The 26606-nt window shown below is 54.7% G+C and overlaps 1 protein-coding gene across 4 annotated transcripts in view; it reads right to left on the bottom strand.

The window, feature by feature from the left end:
* Window positions 1–26606, bottom strand: part of PHRF1 (PHD and ring finger domains 1) — a 39489-nt gene that overhangs the window by 6058 nt on the left and 6825 nt on the right. For 2 of the 4 annotated variants that reach the window (XM_037998759.2, XM_037998757.2), the window contains exons 4-12: window positions 20449–20654; window positions 16513–16596; window positions 15261–15379; window positions 9337–9434; window positions 8844–9019; window positions 7679–7808; window positions 5199–5326; window positions 1005–1186; window positions 581–700 (exon numbers count right to left, since the gene is read on the bottom strand). In XM_037998759.2, the coding sequence (XP_037854687.2) occupies window positions 581–700; window positions 1005–1186; window positions 5199–5326; window positions 7679–7808; window positions 8844–9019; window positions 9337–9434; window positions 15261–15379; window positions 16513–16596; window positions 20449–20654 (1243 nt within the window). The remainder of the gene's footprint in view (window positions 1–580; window positions 701–1004; window positions 1187–5198; window positions 5327–7678; window positions 7809–8843; window positions 9020–9336; window positions 9435–15260; window positions 15380–16512; window positions 16597–20448; window positions 20655–26606) is intronic. The other 2 variants (XM_037998758.2, XM_073022526.1) reach the window with 2 other exon arrangements.

Genomic DNA, 26606 nt, shown 5'->3' with positions numbered 1-26606 from the left:
GCCTCCCAAAGGGAGGGAGGGAGCTCCGGCTGCTGTTCTAAGAGGTGCCCACCAGGGCCTCCCAGAGGGAGGGAGGGAGCTCCACCTTGCAGCTCTGGCTCCAGGGAAACCAGGTGTTTTTGGGAGAAGTCACCTCTGGTGCCTTTGCCACCCCCAACTCCACCAACAGGCGGGAGGGGGCAGACAAGCATCTTTACCCTGTTCTGTTGGTTTTGGTTAATTTTTTTTTTTGTTCTTGTGGCGAAACAAAAGAACTGGCCAAAAGGTGACCTCTGGTAACAGCCTTATTCACCAGAGCCACTGCTCCTGCCCTAGGCGGTGTCCCTGTGCTGGTGGCTGTCAAGCCAGGGTTGGGGGCAGAGGGGCCAACCTCGTGGAGCTGCAGCAACTCCAGTCCACGCTCACGGGCAGGCCGTGGCCTCTGACGCAGGACAGGCTGCAGCGCTGCCTCACGCCAAGAGCCGACTGATAAGCGTGACAGCTGAAGGGAGGTGCTGAGGCCACCCAGGGCCACCCTGGAACCCCCATCCGCTGCCCCACTGCTGCCCTCACCTCCCCAGAAGCCTTTGCTCTCACACACCTGGAAAGCCCCATGGAGACGGGCCTGGCCACGGGCTGGTGGGACTGCAGGGCTGACCGGGACAGAGCCCGTCTCTTGGCACTCAGAGGGGAAAGAGGGTTTGCAGAAAGTTCTTCACTGCTAGAGGGGAGGACACAGGCCAAAGGGAACAGGTGACTCCCAGCTCCCAGAACCCGCAGCCCAGGGAGACAGCACGGACGAGGATGGCCGAGCACTGGCCACGTGGCGGCACGTGTGATTCGGGCCCCGCACCAGACCTCTAAGTTCCACGCTGCCCACCCGCACTGAGTGTGGTGGTGGAGGAATGGTCACCCTCACTCACAAACACAAAACCTAACGCCTCCACATGCACCTTGGGTACCATGCCCACAGCCCCCAGAGAGAGGAGCGGGTGCCCAGGCAGGACCATCACCAGTTCGGTCACCTGTCGAAGGGGTCCAGCTCATAGGGGTCTCCAAACAGAGACAGAGATGCAGCTCCAATATCCGCTCTCAGCAGCCCCAAGGAGGGCTCCACTGGCTTCAACACTGACGGGATGCAGCTGCTGTGAACAGGCCTGCGCAAGCCCAGCGTCCGCGCAATTCGAGAGCGAGTGGTGGCTTCACTCTGAATCCAGTAACAAAGAAAAAGATGAACAGAGACACGGGGATGGCATCTACGAGGGCTCTGTAAATGCCATGTGAAGGCTTCATTAGCAACAGCGAACACTAGGGCGGGAAAACACTAAGCCAAAGTCAACGGGCTTCACAGGCACTGATCACCGACAAGCACACCCAGCACCGAACACGTCAGCTGCGAAGCTCACTGCAGGTTATGAGAGGCTACCGGGGTGCTGCAGTGTCACCATCATGTGGTACTTAAGCATTAGGTGAAAACTCACAAAGAGGGAAACAAAAAATTCAACTGATGGCTGACAGTAAAACCCCTCGAAGGCCGGGCGCGGTGGCTGACACCTGGAATCCCAGCGTTCTGGAGGCCGAGGCAGGCAGATCATTTGAGGCCAGCCTGAGACCAGTCTGGCCAACATGGCAAAACCATCTCTACTAAAAATACAAAAATCAGCTGGGCGTGGTGGCGGGTGCCTGTCATCCCAGCTACTCAGGAGGCTGAGGCAGCAGAATTGCTTGAACCTGGGAGGCGGAGGCTGCAGTGAGTAGAGATCGCACCATAGCACTCCAGCCTGGGTGACAGAGCGAGACTCCGTCTCGAAAACAAAAACAAAAACACAAACCAAAAAAACCAAAAAACCCTTGAGAAGAAGACACAAATTTAGATTTTAAGCGCTGTCATTATTCCTAAATTATGAAAACTCCTAAGAGTTACTAGCTATTTCCTTCTGATTCCAGGCACAGCGGACAGAGCAGCCTCCCGCTGTGGCTGGGACAGCACGGCCTGAAGGCAGGCGCCGCCCCTCCCGAGGGCAAGCACCCTCACTTGCCACCAGGCCCCCAGGCAGGGGTCCCAGAACGCTGTCTGCAGGAGAAGAAAGGAACCACAGAAACGGCACGCAGGCCAGCCGAGGACAAAAAGCTCGGGAGGACGCCCAGGAGTGTTCTGGGCACAGGGATGGAAGAGGTGGTTCCAACCCATGTTCAGGGCACCCTGCAAAGCAAAGTGAGAGCCCAGGGGACCAGAGAACCGGGAAACGGCAGGTCCTTATCCAACACCTGGTCATGGCTTTAGCTTCTACTCACTCCAGGAATTTTGTCTGAATGAATAACCAGATGTTCAAATACTCCATTTAAAACTAAAATAAGGGGGCCAGACATGGTGGCTCACACCTGGAATCCCAGCACTTTGGGAGGCCAAGACGGGCAGATCACCTGAGGTCGGGAGGTCAAGACCAGCCTGACCAACATGGAGAAACCCCATCTCTACTAAAAATACAAAATTAGCCGGGTGTGGTGGCGCATGCCTGTAATCCCAGCTATTTGGGAGGCGGAGACAGGAGAATTGCTTGAACTCAGGAGGCCGAGGTTGCAGTGAGCTGAGATCATACCACTGCACTCCAACCTGGGCAACAAGAGTGAAACTCCGTCTCAAAAACAAAAAAAAACTAAAATAGAGTTTTATATAAATGTGTACTACAGAAGTTTATATTCACTAGGAAATGAATAATAATCTCGAGTATAAATTCACATAAAAATGCAGCAGACTTGGCGCTCACACCTGTAATCCCAGCACTTTTGGGAGGTCGAGGCAGGAGGATCGTTTGAGCCCAGGAGTTCAAGACCAGCTTGGGGAACATAGTGAGACCCCGTCTCTACCAAAAAAAAAAAAAAAAAATTAGCTGGGTTGAGGTGGTGTGAGCCTGTGGTCCCAGCTACTTGAGAGGCTGATGGGGGAGGATCACCTTGGCCTGGGAGGTCAAGGCGGCTACAGTGAGCCAGGATCACGTCACTGCATTCCAGCCTGGGTAACAGAACCAGACTCTGTCTCCGCCCCAACCTAAAACAAACAAAAACACTTTTTGAGGCTGAGGTGGACAAACTGCTTAAGCCCAGGAGTTTAAGACCAGCCTGGGCAACATGGCGAACCCGTGTCTACAAAAAATATGAAAATTAGCTGGGCACGGTGGGCTGTCCCAGCTACTCAGGAAGGATCACCTGGGCCTGGGGAGGCCAAGGCTGCAGTGAGCTGGGATTGTGCCACTGTACTTCAGCCTGGGCCACAGAGTGATACAGTCTCAAAAAACAAAACAAAGGCCGGGCGCGGTGGCTCACGCCTGTAATCCCAGCAGTTTAGGGGGCCGAGGCAGACAGATCACAAGGTCAGGAGGTTCAAGACCAGCCTGACCAACATGGTGAAACCCTGTCTCTACTAAAAACACAAAAATTGGCTGGGCGCGGTGGCTCACGCCTGTAATCCCAGCACTTTGGGAGGCCGAGGCAGGCGGATCACAAGGTCAGGAGATCGAGACCATGGTGAAACCCCGTCTCTACTAAAAAATAGAAAAAAATTAGCTGGGCGCAGTGGCGGGCGCCTGTAGTCCCAGCTACTCGGGAGGCTGAGGCAGGAGAATGGCGTGAACCCGGGAGGCGGAGCTTGCAGTGAGCCGAGATTGCGCCACTGCACTCCAGCCTGGGCGACAGAGCGAGACTCCGTCTCAAAAAAAAAAAAAAAAAAAAAAAAAAAAAAACACAAAAATTAGCTGGGCTTGGTGGCGTACGTGTATAATCCCAGCTACTCAAGAGGCTGAGGCAGGAGAATCGCTTGAACCCGGGAGGCGGAGGTTGCAGTGAGCTGAGATCGCACCACTGCACTCAAGCCCAGGGACAGAGCAAGACTCCATCTCAAAAAACAAAAACAAACAAACAAACAAACAAAAAGATTCAGCAAACACTTGAACAACGGCTGCAACTCAGTTTTTTTTTTGTTTTTTTGTTTTTTTTTTTTTTGAGACGGAGTCTCGCTCTGTCGCCCAGGCTGGAGTGCAGTGGCCGGATCTCAGCTCACTGCAAGCTCCGCCTCCCAGGTTCACGCCATTCTCCTGCCTCAGCCTCCCGAGTAGCTGGGACCACAGGCGCCTGCCACCTCGCCCGGCTAGTTTTTTGTATTTTTAGTAGAGACGGGGTTTCACCATGTTAGCCAGGATGGTCTCGATCTCCTGACCTCGTGATCCGCCCGTCTCGGCCTCCCAAAGTGCTGGGATTACAGGCTTGAGCCACCGCGCCCGGCCACCTGTTTTTTTGTTTTTTGAGGTAGACTTTTTCTCTCGTCTCCCAGGCTGGAATGCAGTGGCGCCATCTCGGCTCACTGCAACCTCTGCCTCCCGGGGTTCAAGTGATTTTCCTGCCTCAGCCTCCTGAGGCTGGGACTACAGGTGCGTGCCACCACACCCGGCTAATTTTTAGTCTTTTTGCTCGAGATGGGGTTTCAGCATGTTGGCCAGGCTGGTCTTGAACTCCTGACCTCAGGTGATCTGTCTGCCTCGGCCCCCTCAAAGTGCTCCCAATCACAGGCATGAGCCACCGCGCCCAGCCGCAATTCAAGTTTTTATATATTAAGGTGTTTTAAATGTGCAGTCCGAGGAGGTTATGCATTTAGTCCCGGTTTGAGCATCACAAACACGCACACGAATGACACACCGCCCTCCGCCCCATAAACACGGACAATAATTAGGGATCAACTAAAAATAAATATTAAATGTCTGGTCCATGATTTCGGATGAAAGGGGCCTGGGAAAATGAAGGCCACGATGTATACCAAGGAGGCCGCCCCCAGGGCCCAGCGAGCGTGGGTCAGAGGAGGTAGACGGGGCCTGTCAGACACGGCTTGTGTCACTCCTCAGAGCCAGGTCTGCCTGAAACCCACGGCTGCTCCCAGGGGCCTCTGCCAGAGGGCTTGCACTGGTCTGGCTCACACCTGGCTCCCCGACCAGCGGATGGATGGCTTCAGGAAGGTTCCTGGGGGGCACACGACCAGCCCTCAACCCCTCAGTGTGCCTTAGGAAACAGCTGGCCTCAAGCCCATCTTCAGTCTGTGTTACAGAAATGTTCATTTCCATCAGCAAATCGCTGAGTAAATACAGAAAAGCAGTGACGATGACGATCCCCGCTCCGTAACTGCGAGGGTGCTGAGGCCGGCGGAGGCTCAGGCGCTGCCACCCAACGCTCACCTTTACCTTCTTCCCTTTTCTCTTCTTCACTCGATGTTGGCGTTTCTTAGATCTTGTCGCTGAGCCCTTACTTTTTGCGGATGGTCCAGACGGGGTTTTCTTTCTTCCCGGCACTTTCTTCCGTCTTCCTAAGGAGAAGAGGTTGAAGTCTGTGCTTCTCTGTGCTGGGCCCTCCCCACCCCATTCCTGCGAGTCCAGCCCAGAGGACGGAGCCCAGGAGCCGGCACAGCAGGACCACACGCACTGCCTTGCATTTTTTTTTTTTTCTTTTTTTTGAGACAGGCTCTTGCTCTGTCACGCAGGCTGGAGTGCAGTGGCGTGATCTCAGCTCACAGCAGGCTCAAACTCCTGGGCTCATGTGATTCTCCTGCCTCAGCCTCCCAAGCAGCTTGAACTACGGGCATGCACCACCGTGCCCAGCTCATTGTCTTTATAGATAGGGCTCACCATGTCGCCCAAGCTGGTCTCTGGGCTCCAGCAATCCTCCTGCCTCAGCCTCCTAAAGAGCTAGGATTACAGGTGTGAGCCACTGCCCCTGCCCAGATTATTATTTTTTTTGACACGGAGCCTTGCTCTGTCACCAAGGCTGAAGTACACTGGTGTGATCTCGGCTCACTGTAACCTCTGCCTCCCGGGTTCAAGCGATTCTCCTGCCTCAGCCTCCCGAGTACCTGGGATTACAGGCGCCCGCCACCACGCCCGGCTAATTTTTGTATTTTTTTTTTTGGAGACGGAGTCTCACTCTGTTGCCCAGGCTGGAGTGCAGTGGCGCGATCTCGGCTCACTGCAAGCTCCGCCTCCCAGGTTCATGCCATTCTCCTGCCTCAGCCTCTTGAGTAGGTGGGACTACAGGTACCCGCCACCATGCCTAGCTAATTTTTTGTATTTTTAGTAGAGATGGGGTTTCACCGTGTTAGCCAGGATTGTCTCAATCTTCTGACCTCGTGATCCACCCACCTTGGCCTCTCAAAGTGCTGGGATTACAGGCGCGAGCCACTGCGCCCGGCCCTAAAGTTTTTTAAACGGAGAAATAAACCATATAGTTGTATATATATTTTTGGAGACAAAGACTCACTCTCTCAACCAGGCTGGACTGCAGTGGCGCCATCTCAAACTCCTGGCCTCAAGCTATCCACCTGCCCCAGCCTCCCAGAGTGCTGGGATTACAGGCTACTCAGGAGGCTGAGGCACCACAACTGCCTGAGCCTGGGAGGCAGAGGTTGCAGTGAGCTGAGATCGCGCCACTGCACTCCAGCCTGGGCAAGATGAGATCCTGTCTCAATAAAAAAAGGAATAAAAATAACATGTTCCTATTGGGGGGAGAGACAGAAAATGAGCAGCATCTAAGAACAGAGCCTGACCTCCCTGAGTGTACCATTAAATATCTTACATAATTATGAAGCAGGGCCGGGCACCATGGCTCACACTCATAATCCCAGCACTTTGGGAGGCCAAGGCAGGTGGATTGCTTGGGGCCAGGAGTTCAAGACCAGCCTGGCCAATAAGGTGAAACCTTGTCTCTACGAAAATAATAAAAATTAGCCGGGCATGGTGGTGGTGCACCTGTAGTCCCAGCTACTCAGGAGGCTGAGGGAGGAGAATCACTTGAACTGGGGAGGTGGAGGTTGCAGTGAGCTGAGATCCCACCACTGCACTCCAGCTCCACAGTGAGACTCTCAAAAAAAAGAAAAAAGAGAGAAACTATGAAAGAAAACTAAATTAGAAAAAAGCACACAGTGACAATGGAAAGTAAAATGAAACAAACAAACTATAGTTGTGCCCCTTGGTACAAACACCAGAGAAGAACCCTCCTGAGAGACTATTTAACACAAATGAACTCGCTGCACATCTGTAGTGACATAAAGATTAAAAAAATGTTTAACCTCAAAAACACCCAGCATTTCAGTCCAAATTCATCTTCCTGGGGTGTTTGACAAGGTGCGGTCGACGGCTCTCCCCAGGAGCTGCCCGTTAGTTTTAAGGGAGAATTTGTCACCTCATAGTGGACGTCTGAGAACCAAGTAATTGAAGTTAACCAGCACTGGGACAAAATTACCAAAACTCACAGAAAAGGACTGAAAAACCTGAATAGGGCAGAAGCAAGACAAGACGCAAAATCACTCATCTCAACTCGGCCCCCACAGAGAAGCCCAGGCCCAGATGGCTTCAGAGCGTGTTGAGACAAATGTGTACAGCAGAAATAACAAGACTGCTTCCATAAACCTCAGGAAGCAACCCTTCCAGAAAGCAGAGGGGAACAATTTGGGAAGGCCAGCACCATCCTGGTAACACCAGAGGCAGTGCGGTCGCAGATCGGAACGTCAGACCTACACTGTGTAGTGTTTTCAGCTGAGAAGACTAAGTTGCAGACAGAAGAAACGGAAACGCCCACAGCCCTGGCCTTGAGGGAAGCAGCGAGTGGACCTCGGGCGTGGGTCCCAGCACGTGGCTGGCGGGAGAGTCCATCCCGCGAGGCTTACTTGTCTTCCTCTTCCGTCGGGCGGGAGTGCGCGGCGTCGGGGGGCGCTGATACACGGCGGTGCTCAGGCCAGTAGCCACGGCCTCGATGGCTTCGTCCAGCAGGGAAGACCCAAGGCGTCCTGGTGTGTGCTACAGGCAAAGGGGCGGTGCCGTCAGGTGCCCTTGGGGCCTCAGCCGGGCCAGCGCAGACCCCAACTGGAGCCCAGAGCACAGCCCGCAATGGCAGCCAGAGAAGCAGGACAGCCTCCCCACCCGCCACCCACAGCAGCCTTGGCCCGGCCTTCCTCTCCCTTGCCAGACAGGTTGCCCAGCACTCCCACGGGGGCAAGGCCAGGACAGCCTAGGACAGGTCTGGGAGGCAAGCTCAGGGCCAGAATGGAGGGCGAGGACAGGCAGACACCAAGGACAGTGGAGTTCTTGGTGGAGAAAGAAGGACACAGGGCGGAGCTCAGAGCAGAGCCCATGGCAAGCCCTGAGAGCTGGGCTCCTGCACAGGTGTGGGGGTGGTATGCAGCAGGGACAAGGCAAGGGGCAGGTGGGGGACAGACAGCATCCCAGGGGCACAGGGGAGAGCACCAGTCACTGTGGTGGGTGCGGCACAGGTGCTGGGCAGGGCACTGGAGAGGGACAGCCCCCGCCCCACCGAGGCTTCTCAGTCCCCTCCAAATTCAGCGTTAGGCTTGCCAAGGGCACACACCAGATGCCCACAGCCCAGACCCTCCTGCTTGTCCAATGCCCAGGGAAAGGCTGCTGTGAGGACGGGGGCCGCAGGGAGCACCTGAAACCGAGCACCAGGTCCAGTGCAAGAGGAAGGCGCTCACAGGTGCCTGGAGGAAGTGGTGCTGGCACGTGACCTGGGGAACAAGGGGGTTTCCTAGAGCCCCCACCCCCAGGGCCAGGCTCCATTTGCCCCTCAGCACCTGGCTCCAGCTGCTCGGAGAGGCAGCCTCACCTGGGGTGCACTCACCTGCTCCCCTTAGCAGGCCGAGGAACATAAGCCATGGGGGCCAGGCAGACCCCACAGTGCCAACGACGCCTCTCCCAGCCACCTGGGCCACTGAGACCACTCTGGGCAGCTGGGGCTCTGGGACAGGCATCGGGGCCGGGCCACCCACCCAGGCCGCTGAGACCATTCTGGGCAGGCATCAGGGCTGGGCCACCCACCTGGACCCTCCTGGCTGTGGAGATCCGGTTCCGGTTCACGGTTGCTCTGACTCTCTCACTCTGCCGCGTCCTGGCGATCACCCGGGTCCTACCTGCTCGAGGCCGAAGCCTGCTGGTGGTGGGCACCACATCGGCCAAGAGCAGGGAGACCTCCTCCTCACTCACGGGACCCGCATCTGGGAAGAATCACCAGGGCTGATGTGCCACACTCACAGGCCACACACCTTCCCCAGCGGCTCCCCCCGTGGCTGCCGGCCACACAGCAGCCCTGGCTTGGGCTGTGCACAGGACACAGGGCTCCTCATGGAGCCTGGTGCTTCTACCACTGAGGACCGGAACCCCCAGCCAATGGACCCCACACACAGCCCCGAGAAGACGAGCCCGAGACAGCCCGAGACGTCTTCCCCACGCGGCAGCCGACCCTAACCCCGGGGCCGCAGAGCGGACGGTGAGAAGGCCCATGCGCGCCTTGAGACAGGAGCAGCGTCCTCACCAGCGGCAAGGACAACGCCAGGGGCAGCACATTCCGGGCAGAACCACTCGTCCACCGGCACCTCCTGGAGAGGCGGGTCCAGGCATTCCATGTGGTACCTGCAGGAGAGAGCAGGGCGTCCGGGTGCTGCTCACAGCTTTCCCAAACCTCCTCCAGTGAGGGGACCACACAGCAGGCCTCCAACGGCACCCAAGTCTGTGACGCATTCCGTTAGGGGCTGACCTGCGTCCCCCAACAGTTCCTAAGAAGCCCTAACCCCCAATGTGAGAGCAGGTGGAGATGGAACCTTTAAGGGGGTAATTCAGGCTGAACAAGGCTGCAGGACTCGTGTCCTCAGAGAAGCGAAGGCCAGGGGAGAACACAGCGGGGAGGCGGCTGTCTGTGAGAAGGAAGAAGGGCCTCCCCAGGAACCAGGCCTGCTGCTATCTCAGACGTCCAGCTTCCAAAACCGAGAAAAGGAAGACCTGTGGTTTACGCTGCCCAGCCTGTGGTATCCTGACAGCAGCTGAGCCGACCACAACGCTCACCCAGAGGCCGACAGTGGCTCAGGCTGAGCTCCTGCGGTAGGTGCTGCCTCTGGGGGCCCTTCCCAGAGAGGCTCGTCTCACCCACGCGCACTCACGGGGTTTCAAACATCGCGCCTCACACCAAGCCAGTGAAGGAGGAGAAGGTTTCTTTGCTGAAAGGAAACTATATTTTAATTGTTTCTATCAAGACTTGCAGGAAAGTAGTTTGGGAAGTGCTGCCACTGGTATGAGGTATCTGTGCCCCTCCAAGCAGCCGAGGCTTGGGAGTCTGTGCCGAGATCCTTGAAACTTCACCCCAAAGACCCCAGACAGCCCTGAGTACGGCAAAAACAATCAAGGGAAGGGAGTCAAGCTGATGGTGTCCCTGAAAATTGAGCCTGAATTCAACTGAGCTAAACTACCACTTACTAACCACAGCGCTGAACTGTTCCAGGATCTAAGATACGAGTTAAACAAAAGTAAACCCATTCCCCCAAGAATCCTGCACCTAGGGCCTGGCGCGGTGGCTCAAGCCTGTAATCCCAGCACTTTGGGAGGCCGAGACGGGCGGATCACGAGGTCAGGAGATCAAGACCATCCCGGCTAACACTGTGAAACCCCGTCTCTACTAAAAAATACAAAAAACTAGCCAGGCGAGGTGGCGGGCGCCTGTAGTCCCAGCTACTCAGGAGGCTGAGGCAGGAGAATGGCGTAAACCCGAGAGGCGGAGCTTTCAGTGAGCTGAGATCCGGCCACTGTACTCCAGCCTGGGCAACAGAGCGAGACTCCGTCTCAAAAAAAAATAAAAAATAAAAAAAATCCTGCACCTAGGAGAAGGTGTCCGCTGTGTGGCCCTCGCTGGGGCCTCACACAAGACAGACAGGAGACAGGTATGCAGGAAGAGAAGCAGACTCGCGCGCGCACGACACACCCTGCCAGGCCAGCACAGAGGGGTGGCAGGTCGGGGGCAGTAGGAAGAGCCCTAACTAGGTCCCCTCCTAACATCTGCTCTTACACAAGTTCTCTGGGGGCAAAGGCAAGAACTGAGTAGTACCTTCTTTCAAAGAATTCCAAAGTCTGAAAAGGTCCAACCCACTTTCCCACCACTGAGCTCCAGCAACCTTGGAGGAGGCTGCAGCTCGACCTGAGGCCTGAGCAGAAGGCCCCTCTGCGCCTGGCAGGCGCCCATCCACAGCCAGGCCGGGCCTGTGTACCCCACACTCCCCCCGAAGAGACTGGCTGCAAGTTTAAATACGAGCACAGGGACAAGGAGAGCTGCCAAGACTTGCCCAGCTACAGTGCAGGGACCTATGGCTCCACCTGCATGGGGAGCTTGGTGGCCCTGCTGAGAGCAGAATCGCCCTGCAGCTGAAGGTGCTCAGATCTGACCTGCCCAGGGAGGGGAGGGCCACATCTAACAGGCCTCAGCGAGCCCCTGTACTGCCTTCCTGGTGAACAGACTTTTAAATTAGATTGTAACTTAAAAAAAAATCAAGAAACTGTACCTTATTTCATGTATTATCAGTGTATCTACAGATAGCCTTGGGTTTTCGGTTTTTGGTTTTTTTTTTTTAGTCTCTCTGGAGTGCAGAGGCACAATCTTGGCTCACTGCAACCTCCGCCTCCCAGGTTCAAGATATTCTCGTGCCTCAGCCTCTCAAAGATCAGGGGTTACAGGTGTGCACCACCATGCCTGGCCAATTTTTGTATTTTTAGTAGAGACAGGGTTTCGCCATGTTGGCCAGGCTGGTCTCGAACTCCTGAGCTCAGGTGATCCGCCCACCTCGGCCCATTGTGATTCCATTTTGACATGAGGAATTGAGTAACTTTAGACGTGTGATTTTTAAGAAAATTTAGGGGCCGGGCGCGGTGGCTCAAGCCTGTAATCCCAGCACTTTGGGAGGCCGAGACGGGCGGATCACGAGGTCAGGAGATTGAGACCATTCTGGCTAACATGGTGAAACCCCGTCTCTACTAAAAAATACAAAAAACTAGCCAGGCGAGGTGGCGGGCGCCTGTAGTCCCAGCTACTCGGGAGGCTGAGGCAGGAGAATGGCGTAAACCCGGGAGGCGGAGCTTGCAGTGAGCTGAGATCCGGCCACTGCACTCCAGCCTGGGCGACAGAGTGAGACTCCGTCTCAAAAAAAAAAAAAAAGAAAATTTAGCAGACTGGGCCGGGCGCGGTGGCTCATGCCTGTAATCCCAGCACTTTGGGAGGCCGAGGTGGGCAGATCACGAGGTCAGGAGATCGAGACTATCTTGGCTAACATGGTGAAACCCTGTCTCTACTAAAAATACAAAAAATTAGCCAGGCGTGGTGGCGGGCGCCTGCAGTCCCAGCTACTCCTGAGGCAGGAGACTGGTGTGAACCTGGAAGGTAGAGCTTGCAGTGAGCCGAGATCGCGCCACTGCACTCCAGCCTCGGCGACAGAGCGAGACTCTGTCTAAAAAAAAAAAAAAAAAATTAGCAAACTGCAAACAGTAACAGCATGGAAATATTTAGAAGTATGACAATCATTATATTGATCAGTTTTAATGTTTTATATCCATCAGGGTTTTTATATACTTGTGTTGTTTTATCTTCCAAGTAATTCAAGTAGGGTAGGTAGAAACAAAATCAACATATCGAATTTGTAAAGGTCACTTATAATAAAAAATTTTAATTAAGTTTTTTTTCTTTTTTCCTGAGACAGAGTCACGCTCTGTCACCCAGGCTGCAGTGCAGTGGCCGGATCTCGGCTCACTGTAAGCTCCGCCTCCCGGGTTTATGCCATTCTCCTGCCTCAGCCTCCCAAGTAGCTGGGACTACAGGCGCCCGCCACCTCGCCCGGCTAGTTTTTTGTATTTTTTTAGTAGAGACGGGGTTTCACCGTGTTAGCCAGGATGGTCTCCATCTCCTGACCTCGTGATCCGCCCATCTCGGCCTCCCAAAGTGCTGGGATTACAGGCTTGAGCCACCGCGCCCGGCCTTAAGTTTTCAACATCCCCAAGAGCCTTGTTAGAAGGTACTACAACTAGGTTGGGCACAGTGGCTCACGCCTTTAATCTCGGCACTTTGGGAGGTCGAGGTGGGCAGATCACTGGAGCCCAGGAGTTCAAGACCAGCCTGGCCAACGTGGCAAAACCCCGTCTCTACTAAAAATACAAAAATTAGCCGGATGTGGTGACACACGCCTGTAATCCCAGCTACTGAGGAGGCTGAGGCCGGAGAATCGCTTGAAGCTTGAACCAAGGCTGCAGTGACTCACTGCAGAGGTTGCAGGGAGCCGAGATGGCGCCCCTGCACTCCAGCCTGGGTGACAGACCAAGACTCTACCTCGAAAAAAATAAGTAAATGAGTAAAATAAAAAGCTAACATGAAAACTAGGCTTTGTGCCTGAAAACCGACAGCCTCATCTGGCCTACCAGCTGCCCTCCAGCCACTAGAAGATTCACGGCCCCGGCCTGCAATGAGGGCCTTGCCCAGGATGGTGCCTATGGCAGCCAGGACCAGGTCTCTCCTATCACACCATGGCCTCTCGAGCCGTGTCCAGCGATTCCAGGCCAGCCCAGGCCCTTCCTTCACATGCCCAGAGTGGCCACAGCCACAGGTAAAGAGGACTAGTGTTACACACGGGCAGGGAGCGCTAAGCCACCCCTCCACCTCTTTTTTTTATTTTTAAGCATTCTGCGCTTGACCGGGCGCGGTGGCTCACACCTGTAATCCCAGCACTCTGGGAGGCCGAGGCGGGTGGATCACCTGAGGTCAGGAGTTCAAGACCAGCCTGACCAACATGGAGAAACCCCGTCTCTACTAAAAATACAAAATTAGCCAGGCATGGTGGCGCATGCCTGTAATCCCAGCTACTTGGGAGGCTGAGGCAGGAGAATCACTTGAACCTGGGAGGCGGAGGTTGCGGTGAGCCGAGATCGCGCCATTGCACTCCAGCCTGGGCAAAAAGAGCGAAACTCCGTCTCAAACAACAACAACAAAAAAAAGCATTCTGCGTATATTCAAGGAGTAACTCAGTAATCAACAGCCAATAAGCACTGTGCCCAGGGCTGCAGTGACCAGGCTCCTGGGATACTCAAGGCAGCAGCCCTGCCCTTCAGACTTGCGGCACCAGCTCAGCACATGCCAGGACAGTTGGCAGCAGACGCTCCCAGGAACCCCAAGGAGGTGAAGACCATCAGGGGAGAGCACTCAGGAAACTGTCACAAAACGTGGATTTAGGCTGAGACTCGTAAGAAAGGAGGGAAGGCAAGATGTTTGCGAATATGAGCAGAGGCATGGCCGTTCCCTGGCTGTTGAGAGCAGAGGGCAGGACCAAGCAGGGGCTGGGACCTGGAGGGGCCAGTGGAGCGCACTGCAAGGCCCCTACACTCCCACAGGCCACAAGGAGGGCGAACTGATGACGAGACAAACGTGGTGGCAGCCTGCAGGACCCCCGAGGAGGCCCCTGCTGTGTCTGCGAAAGGATAGCCAGTGATTCCTGCACCAACAGCAGCATGAGTGGAGCAGAGGCCTGGGTATGTGGCTAGGAACGAGGTGACAGGTGGGGGCACAAGCGGCTGTGGTCAAGGGCGAGTCAAAGCTGGGATGACCAGGACCACACGCCACGGAGCAAAGGCCTTCACCAGGAGCCTGCCCTCGGTGCGGCTCCAGCCACAGCACGTCCAGGCCTCCTGGCTCTGGCTGTTCCGTAGCCCAAACCCCGACCCAGCTACTTTCCGCCCAAGAGAAGGCTCCAGATCGAGCAGCCTCACTGGTTCTTTCAACAAGGGAAAGATTTCCAGAATCCTCTCGCCATAATTTCATGCAGAAAAATTATTCGAATCAACAGGGAGCCCCTCGCAGGAGGCTAATGGGGAAGGAGAGACCTGCCTACAGCCAACGAGACAAAGCAGGGATATGGAGACGAGTGTCACAGGCTCCCGGGAAGCCAGGGCCACGCAGGGCCAGAGCAGGCGCTCAGCTGTGCCAGGGAGAGCAGCAGGTGCAGTGTAACTGGATGCGCACCCGAGGGGGAAGGAGGAGCAGGGTGAAAGGTGAGGGACCAAGGCAGCCAGGATGATGGACGCAGGCAGAGCCACTCCTCCCCCACAGAAAGGCCAGGACCAGGACACATCCTACCCTTGGCTGGCCAGCCCCACAGCCTCCTGTCTGGCTGTTTTCTTTTTTGTCTTGATGTATTACCTGCATTTCTGTGAGCAGCCTCAGAATGTTTTTTGGAGAAAGATGAAGGTGTAAATGGGTGTAATAGGAAGCCCTGCAGGTACCCATGGTCCGCAGGACTGAACCGCGCTGCTGAGGGTGGTGAGCTCGGCTCCAGGTGCTGGGACTCAGACTTCACAGAGGGAGAAGGTTCTGCGTCCCTCCTGCCCCTGGCCCACCTCGCACGCAGCAGGGCACGTGTGCCAGTCCCAAGCGTCCCTTACCCCGCATCGCAGCCATCACAGAGCAAGAGCCTGTCCTCGCGGTCACTCCTGCCGCACACCTCACAGAAGGTGGGGTCCTCCTCCTCTTCCTCACTCGCTTTGGTGTTCTCCACTGGGATCTAGGACAGAACCAGCAGTCACACACCACATGGGACCCAGACTCCCCACGGTCAATTCCCATCACGATACACAGTTAATCCAGAATCGATCGATCGGCTTCAGATTCCTAAGTGGGCTCCACAGGCCCAGAGGGTCTCCCTCGACGTGCACACAAGAATTTTTGTTTTCTACCATCTCAGGGTGGTGATCTAAGAGGAAAATATTCAACAGAAAGCAAAGTATGATGCATGGAAAGGAGCGGGTAAGCCCTGTGGCCCCTAAGTGGAGTCATCAAGCAGGGCAAGGCAGCAGGTGCCGGACTGCCACGTAAGAGCAAGGTCTGCCTCTAAAAAAAAAAAAAAAAAAACAAAAAACAAAAAACAAAAAAAAGCGAGGTGTGGTGGCTCACGCCTGTAATCCCAGCACTTCAGAAGGCCAAGGTGGACAGATCACAAGGTCAGGAGATTGAGACCATCCTGGTTAACACGTGAAACCCCGTCTCTACTAAAAAAAAAAAAAAAACAAAAACAAAAAATTAGCTGGGCGTGGTGGTGGCAGGCGCCTGTAGTCCCAGCTACTTGGGAGGCTAAGGCAGGAGGACGGCTTGAGCCTAGGAGTTCGAGACCCACCTGGACAACACAGTGAGACCTTGTCTCCACTTAAACAAAAAAAAAAAAATAGCCAGGTGTGGTGGTGAATGCCTGTGGATCCAGCTACTCAGGAGGCTGAGGCAGGAGAGGATGGCTTGAGCCCAGGAGGCTGAGGCTGTAATAAGCTGTGATTGTGCCACTGCGCCCCAGCCTGGGTGAAAGAGCATGACGGTGTCTCAAAAATAAAATAAAGAGCTCTGAGCAGATGGGCCAGAGAGCCGCTCCCCAATGTGATGGGTACAGGGCTGGGGTCAAAGGGACATCCCAGGAGCTGGCAACATCTCTGCCTCTCACCCCCAACCCGGACCCCAAACCCCTCAGACAGGGCACAACTGAAGCTCCAGGCTTCCTGCTCAAGGCCACAAGGGGCACTTGAGTTGACTGCTATGAAGCATTTAACCAACACTCATTTCAGGAGAGCAAGCCCACTTTGGAAAGTACGCTGTCCCACAGGGCAGGGACGTGAGCACGCCTGGTATCTCCATAGCAGCATCCACACTCACCTTCCTTAAGATTTTACCACCAAATTGAGCTCGAATACAAATGCTCTTAAAGAGAGTTCGATCAACTGGACAGGAATTGGCATTCTGTGAGAAATAGAAACGGGATGAGAATCTTATAAATCGCTTTCACTTAGAGGTCAAAAATTTCTTTTACATTGAAAATCAAGTATCTCCGTGCCTCCGTGTGCCAGGTCCTTCACTAAGCTGCTGGCAACATGGCAGTGAAGGGAGCACAGCGAGCCTTGCCTCCCTGCAGAGCCGCCAGCCCTGGCGGGGGGAGGGAAGATCAGCTCCATGAACGCGAAGCATCTGATGACAATATAGGGAGGACGGGGAGGCAGGAGGGCGGCATCATGCACAGGCCCCTCTGCAGTGAGCCCTGTTCAAATCTTCTGCCAACACTTCCAAAAGACTGTTGGACATTCACTAGTAAATTTTTAGAATTTCTTTTCATAGGCCGGGCGCGGTGGCTCACACCTGTAATCCCAGCACTTTGGGAGGCTGAGGCAGGTGGATCACCTGAGGTCGGGAATTCGAGACCAGCCTCACCAACACGGAGAAACCCCGTCTCTACTAAAAACACAAAATTAGCCAGGCGTGGTGGCGCGTGCCTGTAACCCCAGCTACTCAGGAGGCTGAGTCAGGAGAATCGCTTGAACCCTGGAGACGGAGGTTGCAGTGAGCCAAGATGGCGCCATTGCACTCCAGCCTGGGCAACAAGAGCCAAACTCCATCTCAAAAAAAATTTCTTTTTATAGTGTGGATAACAGGTATGCGTGGCAAAAATTTTTTTGCCTTTATTAATAGTGTTCTGACCCACATAAGATCTTTAAGTTAATTTTATACCACACATAAGAAAACACTGATTTTAACTGAATAATTCAATGGGCCCTGACAAACGTACGGCCTGCAGAGTCCCCACCCTGGTCTTCGGGCCCTTCCTCTCCCGCCTGGCTGTTTCCTCCTGTTGTCTCGGATGTGGCTGGGTGCGTCTTCCCTGGGGTTTCTCAGGAGTGGAGTCACGGCATGGCCTCCTGCTCACAGCATTCTGCCCTCCCTAGCACTGAAGAGACGCCACCACACAAACGGCCCATGTGTACATTCCCCCGTGGTGCACATCGACAGACGTGTCTTTGTGTGGGTGCACTTCTGTTTCTCTCGGGTAAACACCCATGAATACATGTGCCTTTGAGGTTGTGCGTGTGACATCCCCCCTCTGGAGTCTGGGGCGCCATCCTCCCCAGCAGCACCTCCTGTGGTGGGACTGGGGTTCCCAGAGAAGCCCTCTCTGGGAGCCTCGCACACTCACCGCCCGTGTGCAGACATTCTCTCAGGCTAAGCCCCGCACGCTCAGAGCCTGTTTGCAGACATTCTCTCAGATCGTTTAGGAAATCCTTCCCTTTTCTTATCACAGAGCTGCCCGTGCTTTCCTTTCAAAGTTTCAGTTTTGCTTTCTAATTCAAAATCTTGAATCCATCCAGCATCGTGTGTGTGCTGTGAGCAGCCCCCACCTGATCGGTCCCACAGGCACCGCCTGTCTCCCCGAGTATGTCCAGGTCTCTTTCAGGGCCCCTGCAAAACCCCTAGGACTGGTTTTCATTCCTGGACTGATTCCAGTTGAATCCCTGTAGTTTTATACACCATAATATCCAGTAGGCAATTTCTCCCCTTTTCAAAGCTATCTTGGCAATTCTTGGTGCCTTCCTGTCCTCGTGTGCTGATTTCACAACACATCCAGCGCTCTGAACTCCTGCTGAGACGGACGGAATCAGCACCCCGCCCTCTATATGGAGTAAGATGTCTTGAAAGGGAAGGGGCCTTGCTTCCTTCAATCACAGCTGTGTTGGAAAAGCTCTTTAAATGTCTTAAACATCTCTTTATGACTTATTTCTAAATACAATGCTTAATCTTTATTAACCTTGTATCCAGCAATCTTGCTAAGCAGTATTCTAACAATTTATTTGTAAGATTTCTTCTTTTTTTTGAGACAGAGTCTCCCTCTGTTGCCCAGGCTGGAGTGCAGTGGTGCAATCTCAGCTCACTGCAACCTCCACCTCCCAGGTTCAAGCGATTCTCCTGCCTCAGCCTCTCGAGTAGCCGGGATTACAGGCATGTGGTACCACACCCAGCTAATTTTTGTATTTTTAGTAGAGATGGGGTTTCACCATGTTGGCCAGGATGGTCTCGATCTCTTGACCTCATGATCCAGCCACCTCGGCCTCCCATTTGTAAGATTTCTATACTGACAAACTTATTTGTAAATGCCCTCCCTCTCCTGCCCAATACTTATCTAATAAATGCCAGACAGAAAATACACAGCAAACACTGTATCTTGTTCCTCAATTTAAATGAAAGCTTTACTTGCCAAAAGAAAAACCTACAAACAAATAAATGAAAAAAAGTGGCCGGGTGCAGTGGCTCACATCTGTAATCCCAACACTTTGGGAGGCTGAGGTGGGCGGATCACCTGAGGTCGGGAGTTCAAGACCAGCCTGACCAACATGGTGAAACCCTGTCTCTACTAAAAATACAAAATTACCCTGGCGTGGTAGCAGGTGCTTGTAGTCCCCGCTACTCGGAAGGCTGAGGCAGGAGAATCGCTTGAACCCGGAAGGTGGAGGCTGCAGTGAGCCGAGATCGCACCACTGCATTCCAGCCTAGGCGACAAGAGCGAAACGCCCCCCGCCAAAAAAAAAAGAAAAATCTGAGCCTAAATCTACTGTGGGCTGTGGACTCACCACAACAGAACAGGACTAGGAAGTACCAGAGCCAGACTTCGGGTGATGTCACAGCCTGCCCCCACCAGCAGCATTAGCAATGTCTGGGTCCTGCTTCAAACTAAGCATACGGGCAGTTTTCAGCTACTCGGGGAGACAGAACAGGAAGACCCAGTCACTAGGAATCCTGGGTGAGGTCATGGTCCTGAGGAGAGTTGGGGACAGCACGGGCTGCCGGTGTACCCGCAGGGAGGGGAGGGAGTCGAGAGGTGGCAGTGTCAGAGCTGACCCCTGAGTACAGAGGTCGGGGACTCATCAGTCATCCTCGGACTGCAAGTTCTACTTTTTTGACATTTTTCACAACCAAGTATTCAGAAAGGGCGGGAGGAGGTGACTGCTTCTAAAGGTTCATTTTGAAATATAAAATACACTGCATGTTTACAGTAAACTCTCTTCACTTGTTTTAAGGACAGTCCCTTTTGATGCCGGTTATTGTGACTGAGTGCTGTATCCTACCGGTGTTTTCTTTTTCTTTTTCTTTTTTTTTTTGAGACGGAGTCTCGCTCTGTCGCCCAGGCTGGAGTGCAGTGGCCGGATCTCAGCTCACTGCAAGCTCCGCCCCCCGGGTTTACGCCATTCTCCTGCCTCAGCCTCCCAAGTAGCTGGGACTACAGGCGCCCGCCACCTCGCCCGGCTAGTTTTTTGTACTTTTTCAGTAGAGACGGGGTTTCACCGTGTTAGTCAGGATGGTCTCGATCTCCTGACCTCGTGATCCGCCCGTCTCGGCCTCCCCAAGTGCTGGGATTACAGGCTTGAGCCACCACGCCCGGCTACTACAGGTGTTTTCTGTATCAACTTAGAGAACCACCTGTCAAGGCAGCAAATCGCCCAAGCACCACAGCACACCTGCCTCTGGCTGGCAGGCCGAGATGGCCCCTAAGTCATCCAGGGTTTCTGCAGCTGGTCCCGAGAGATCCACAGCCATCCTCTCTCCTGCCACTGACCAATACACCACAAACGCCTCACATGAGCTCACCCACACTCCCAAGAGCCATGATGCTCACAAAGCAAAGGCCAAGCCAGACTCAATCCTGTGGCTCCAGGGTCAGCCGCAGAGCAGAGAGCTAGAACCTCGCAAGAGGCTGACCACAGGCTGGGTCACCTATAAACAGGGAGGCTATCCTGAAGGGAGGAAGAACCCAGCCAGAGCTGAACTCACCTTGGACCATTCGACAATGCAGTCCAGGCAGAAGTAATGGGCGCAGTTCTCCGGCGTCCCCACGGCCTGGTCTCTGAATGTGTTGAGACAGATCGGGCAGCTCTCCGCGTCATCATCAGAATTAAAGGAGCCGGCAGCTTCCAGCTTCCCCTGAGTACCCGCTACCTCCAGCAACGTCTCCCCATCGTCTGCAGAATCCTCGGAACCTGGAGAGAGAGGAAATGTTCCAACTGGTGCAAGCAGGACTGGCAGCGGGAACTGTGGCACTGGAGGCAAGCAGGCCGGGCTGCACTCCGGACACCAGGTCTGCGACGCAGAGCCCGCCCCCCACGGGCTCACATCCTGCCACTTATCTCCACGTCCACGCTCGGCACATCCACAACCCCAGGAGCCCTTCCCCGCACCTAACCTGAAGCCTCGGGCGCCCTGCACCGAGGGTGGGAAGTTGAGCATCCTGAGTGCCAGATCAGCTCCTCTTAAGCTGAGCCTGGGGCTGAGGCAGACCTCGAGAGGCGCGGCAACCCTGGGGCCCAGCACAGGTCCCAGAGATCATCAGGTTCATTTCGGAGCCTCCAAGCGAGCCCCTCAGTGCCACAGCCCCGACAGCAGCCCCCGTTTCCAACGCCCCCTTCTCAAAGCCTGAGGACCATGAACCATCTGCCTGCAGACGGGACCTCCTTCTGAGGTCGCCCGTTCCTCTTCCCTGTGGGAGGCAGAGCACAGGCTCCTAACTGAGCCACTGACCACAACCATTCTGGTCAATCTGGAGTGGTTCTGAGGCTACACCCTGACCAGCAGCAGGAAAATGCTCTGAGTTCAACACGGCAGAGCCCACATGTGCACTGCTCTTTTCTTCCTACCAAACTCCACTGAAACAACGCTAAAGGAAACAGAACACAAGTTCACATGGAAAGAGGAGCAGACTCGGTATGGGTGGCAGGTTCCTCCTCAGCCCCGAGACTCTCCCGGTTCCACACATATGGGCAGGACCCTGCCAGCACTGGCGGCATCACTCCCAGGACCCTGCCGTTATCCGGCAAAGGGAAAGGCACACCCAGAACAGGAATTTACACTGTCGAAGAGGCTGGGAGAAGTGAGAGCTGCGAGGGAGGCAGCAGAAGAGTTTTAAGTTTTCATCTTTCATGTTAAGAGTTGAAGAATGGCCGGGCGCGGTGGCTCAAGCCTGTAATCCCAGCACTTTGGGAGGCCGAGACGGGCGGATCACGAGGTCAGGAGATCGAGACCATCCTGGCTAACACGGTGAAACCCTGTCTCTACTAAAAAATACAAAAAGCTAGCCGGGCGAGGTGGCGGGCGCCTGTAGTCCCAGCTACTTGGGAGGCTGAGGCAGGAGAATGGCGGGAACCCGGGAGGCGGAGTTTGCAGTGAGCTGAGATCCGGCCACTGTACTCCAGCCTGGGCGACAGAGCGAGACTCCGTCTCAAAAACAAAACAAAAAAGAGTTGAAGAACTACTGGCCGGGCGCGGTGGCTCATGCCTGTAATCCCAGCACTTTGGGAGACCAAGGCGGGCGGATCACAAGGTCAGGAGATCGAGACCATCCTGGCTGACACGGTGAAACGCCATCTCTACTAAAAGTACAAAAAATTGCTGGGCGTGGTGGCTCAAGCCTGTAATCCCAGCACTTTGTGAGGCCAAGGAGGGTGGATCACGAGGTCAGGGGCTTGAGACCAGCCTGGCCAACATGGCAAGACCCGTCTCTACAAAAAATACAAAAATAGCCGGGTGCGGTCTTGTGTGCCTGTAATCCCAGCTACTCAGGAGGCTGAGGCAGGAGAATCGCTTGAACCTGGGGAGCGGAGGTTGCAGTGAGCCGAGACGGTGCCATCGCACTCCAACCTGGGTGACACACACTCCATCTCAAAAATAAACAAATAAAGAATAAAAATACAAAAAATCGTGGCCGGGCGCGGTGGCTCAAGCCTGTAATCCCAGCACTTTGGGAGGCCGAGACGGGCGGATCACGAGGTCAGGAGATTGAGACTATCCTGGCTAACACGGTGAAACCCCGTCTCTATTAAGAAATACAAAAAACTAGCTGGGCGAGGTGGCGGGCGCCTGTAGTCCCAGCTACTCAGGAGGCTGAGGCCGGAGAATGGCGTGAACCCGGGAGGCGGAGCTTGCAGTGAGCTGAGATCCGGCCACTGCACTCCAGCCTGGGCGACAGAGCGAGACTCCGTCTCAAAAAAAAAAAAAAAAAATACAAAAAATCAGCTGGGCGAGGTGGCGGCACCTGTAGTCCCAGCTACTCGGGAGGCTGAGGCAAGAGGATGGCGTGAACCCGGAAGGCGGAGCTTGCAGTGAGCTGAGATCGCACCACTGCACTCCAGCCTGGGCGACAGAGCGAGACTCCGTCTCAAAAAGAAAAAAAGAGTTGAAGAGCTACTACCTCAAGCTGGAGAGGGCAGTGTAACAAGTGATTTCCAGCAGGAAACACCAGGGTGGGAAAAGCAACGAGAACGAAAGTTCCTGGGCCCAGCAACGCAGGCCTTGCCCGTGGAATAACTCCCTCCTCAACATGTTTCCCACTAGTTAGGGACCCACTGGCTACTTCTTCACGTTTTCAGTCCCGGCCAGGCGTAGTGGCTCACGCATGTCATCCCAGCACTTTGGGAGGCCAAGGCAGGCAGATCACCTGAGGTCAGGAGTTCAAGACCAGCCTGGTCAACATGGTGAAAACCCCATCTCTAATAAATACACAAAAATTACCCAGGCGTGGTGACATGCACCTGTAATCCGAGCTACTTGAGAGGCTGAGGCAGTAGAACTGCTTGAACCCGGGAGGTGGAGGCTGCAGTGAGCCCAGATCGCGTCACTACACTCCAGCCTGGGCAACAAGAGCGAAATTCGGTCTCGGGAAAAAAAAAAAAAAAAAAAGGTCCTGGAGGAATACAGAGGGGAGGGGTGTTCACTCAAGTTCTGCAGACACTGGCTACACCAACACCTCTCCGGTGCCTTCCCATCCCTTTCCTTCAGGGCGCTCAGCCCTCGGGGCTCCAGGTCTCTGGAAACCTTCTGTCTCTTCACAGCCCCCAGCCCTGGCCTCCCTGCTGCCCCTGCCCAGCCACCTCCTCCTGCCCCTCAGGTCGCAGCTTGTATTCTCCAGAAGCCTGTCCCCACCCCAGGTCCGTGGAGCCTGTCCCTTTCCCAGACGGGCCCCACAGCTCTCAGTGTCTATGACCCTGTCCCCCAGCTGCTGCTTGACGCACTGTGTTTGCTGCTAGAAAGTGAGCGCAGACACGGTGGGGGCCCTGCTGAGGCTCCTGTCACCCTCACTCCAGCCCGCAACCCAGAGTCGCTGGCATCCAATGTGCCCTCAGGATCTCAAGGACAGAGAGTCACCCTGACGGCCCATGCTTTCAGCCTTGGCAATGCCAGAATCCGTGCGCAGACCTGCTACAGACGAACCAGAGCCCTAACCCAGCGCTGGCAGTAAGCAGGGGAGCCCCCTTGGGACCTGCAGACCCAGCAGACCCACAAGAGCACGTCACGTGCAGAGCTAAACATCGAACTCTGGAAGGACACGGCCAACACACACTGGCTCAGGCCATGAGCGCCATTCCCTCACCAACAGTCTCAAACAGAAGGGTTACCTCTCCGGAACATTCTAACCCTGATAACCACAGGGTTATCCTGAAAGACTGTGACACACAGATCACAGTAGCCACTTGAGGACCACGGATTTTCCAGCCCGAGGGTGATGTCAGTGGAAAGGCAAAATTCTGAGGCTGAGCTCAGCCTCCCTCTGAGGATGCCACCACAGTGGAGCCGGGGCAAGGTCGGGGCAGGGCAGGGGCAGGACCGGGGCAGGGTTGGGGCAGGGCCGCCTCCTTGGTGGCCTCACAGACTACGTACCACGGAGGGTGACAGCAACGGGCACAGGGAAGGAGGTACCACCAGTGCACCCCACAGACTTGTCTCCCCTTTGTTTTGAGACGGTGTCTCGCTCCATCACCCAGGCTGGAATGTAACCTCAACTTCCTGGACTCAAGGGTCCTCCCACCTCAGCCTCCTGCGTAGCTGAGACCATAGGCCTGGGCCACCACACCCAGCCCAGACCTGCCCTTTAAAGCACTGTTCTCCGAAAAGAAGTTCAAGGGTACATACAATCATCAACCAATCGTAAGTGAGCTAATTTTTTTTTTTGAGACAGAGTCTCGTTCTGCTGCCCAGGCTGGAGCGTGGTGGCACGATCACAGCTCACTGCAGCCTGGACCTCTTGGGCTCAAGTGATCCTCCAACTTCAGCCTCCTGAGTAGTGGGGATTACAGGCACACACCACTGTGCCCAGCTAATTTTTGTGGGGCGTTTTTTTTTTTTTTTTTTTTTGAGACAGAGTCTTGTTCTGTTGCCCAGGCTGGAGTGCAGTGGCGCGATCTCGGCTCACTGCAAGCTCCACCTCCCGGGTTCACGCCATTCTCCTGCCTCAGCCTCCCGAGTAGCTGGGACTACAGGTGCCCGCCATCACGCTCGTTTTTTTGTATTTTTAGTAGAGACGGGGTTTCACCGTGTGAGCCGGGATGGTCTCGATCTCCTGACCTCGTGATCTGTCCGCCTCAGCCTCCCAAAGTGCTGGGATTACAGGCGTGAGCCACTGTGCCCAGCCAATTTTTTTGTATTTTAGTAGAGACGGGGTTTTACCGTGTTAGCCAGGATGGTCTCGATCTCCTGACCTCGTGATCTGCCCACCTTGGCCTCCCAAAGTGCTGGGATTACAGGCATGAGCCACCGCTCCTGGTCAGTTTTTGTATTTTTTGTAGAGATGAGGTCTCGCTATGTTGTTCAGGCTGGTCTTGAACTCCTGACCTCAAGCAATCCTCCTGCTTCATGTTCCCAAAGTGCTGGGCTTACAGGCGTGAGCACCGCGCCCAGCCAGCCAGAATTTCTTTTTCTTCCTTTGAGGTGGAATCTCACTCTATCGCTCAGGCTGGAGTGCAGTGGCCGGATCTCAGCTCACTGCAAGCTCCGCCTCCCGGGTTCAAGCCATTCTCCTGCCTCATCCTCCCGAGTAGCTGGGACTACAGGCGCCCGCCACCACGCCCAGCTAATTTTCTGTATTTTTAGCAGAGACGGGGTTTCACCATGTTGGCCAGGCTGGTCTCGAACTCCTAACCTCAGGTGATCCACCTGCCTTGGCCTCCCGAAGTGCTGGGATTACAGGCATGAGCCACTGCGCCTGGCCTGAATTTCTTAATAAAATCATAAAATCGCACAATGCATCTGTCAGCTCTCTTAGGAGTTCTGTTCAGATGAGAGTATGAACTACAAGCGGGTCAGGAGGTCCCCGGTCATGGCAAACCCCGGGTCACGCTAAACCCATTCTGTACCTAGGTGATGATGGCATGCCTTTGTCGGGGTGTGGGGGGCAGGTGGTTGCCAAGATCTTGCTGCTCCTTCCATGGGGAATTCCAGTTCGGTACCATTCTCTCCAAAAACATCACAGATCACGTTGTTCAGTGTTCTTAGACATTTTAATTTTTTGCCCTCAACAGAGAAGAGACCTACTACGTTGTCAAACTGAACTTCAAAATGAAGGACTACAGCCGGGCACGGTGGCTCACACCTGTAATCCCAGCACTGGGAGACTGAGGCGGGTGGATCACGAGGTCAGGAGTTCGAGACCAGCCTGGCCAACATGGTGAAACCCCGTGTCTACTAAAAATACAAAAACTTGCCAGGTGTGATGGCAGGCGCCCATAATCCCGGCTCCTCGGGAAGCTGAGGCAGGAGAACTGCTTGAGCCCAGGAGGCGGAAGTTGCAGTGAGCTGAGATTAAACCACTGCACTCCAGCCTAGGCAACAGAGCAAGACACCGTCTCAAAAAAACAAACAAAAAAACGCTGGGCGCGGTGGCTCACACCTGTATTCCCAGCACTTTAGGAGGCCAAGGCAGATGGATCACAAGGCCAGCAGATCAAGACCATCCTGGCTAACGCGGTGAAACCCCATCTCTACTAAAAATACAAAAAATTAGCGAGGTGTGGTGGTGGGTACCTGTAGTCCCAGTTACTCGGAAGGCTGAGGCAGAAGAATGGCCTGAACTCGGGAGGCGGAGCTTGCAGTGGGCTGAGATCACACCACTGCACTCCAGCCTCGGTGACAGAGCAAGACTCCGTCTTAAAAAAAAAAAAAAAAAA

The sequence above is a fragment of the Chlorocebus sabaeus genome, chromosome 1 (genome assembly GCF_047675955.1).
Source record: "Chlorocebus sabaeus isolate Y175 chromosome 1, mChlSab1.0.hap1, whole genome shotgun sequence".
Taxonomy (NCBI): domain Eukaryota; kingdom Metazoa; phylum Chordata; class Mammalia; order Primates; family Cercopithecidae; genus Chlorocebus; species Chlorocebus sabaeus.
The sequence above is the reverse complement of the archived record's forward strand: the minus strand, read 5'-3'. Positions and strand labels throughout refer to the sequence as shown.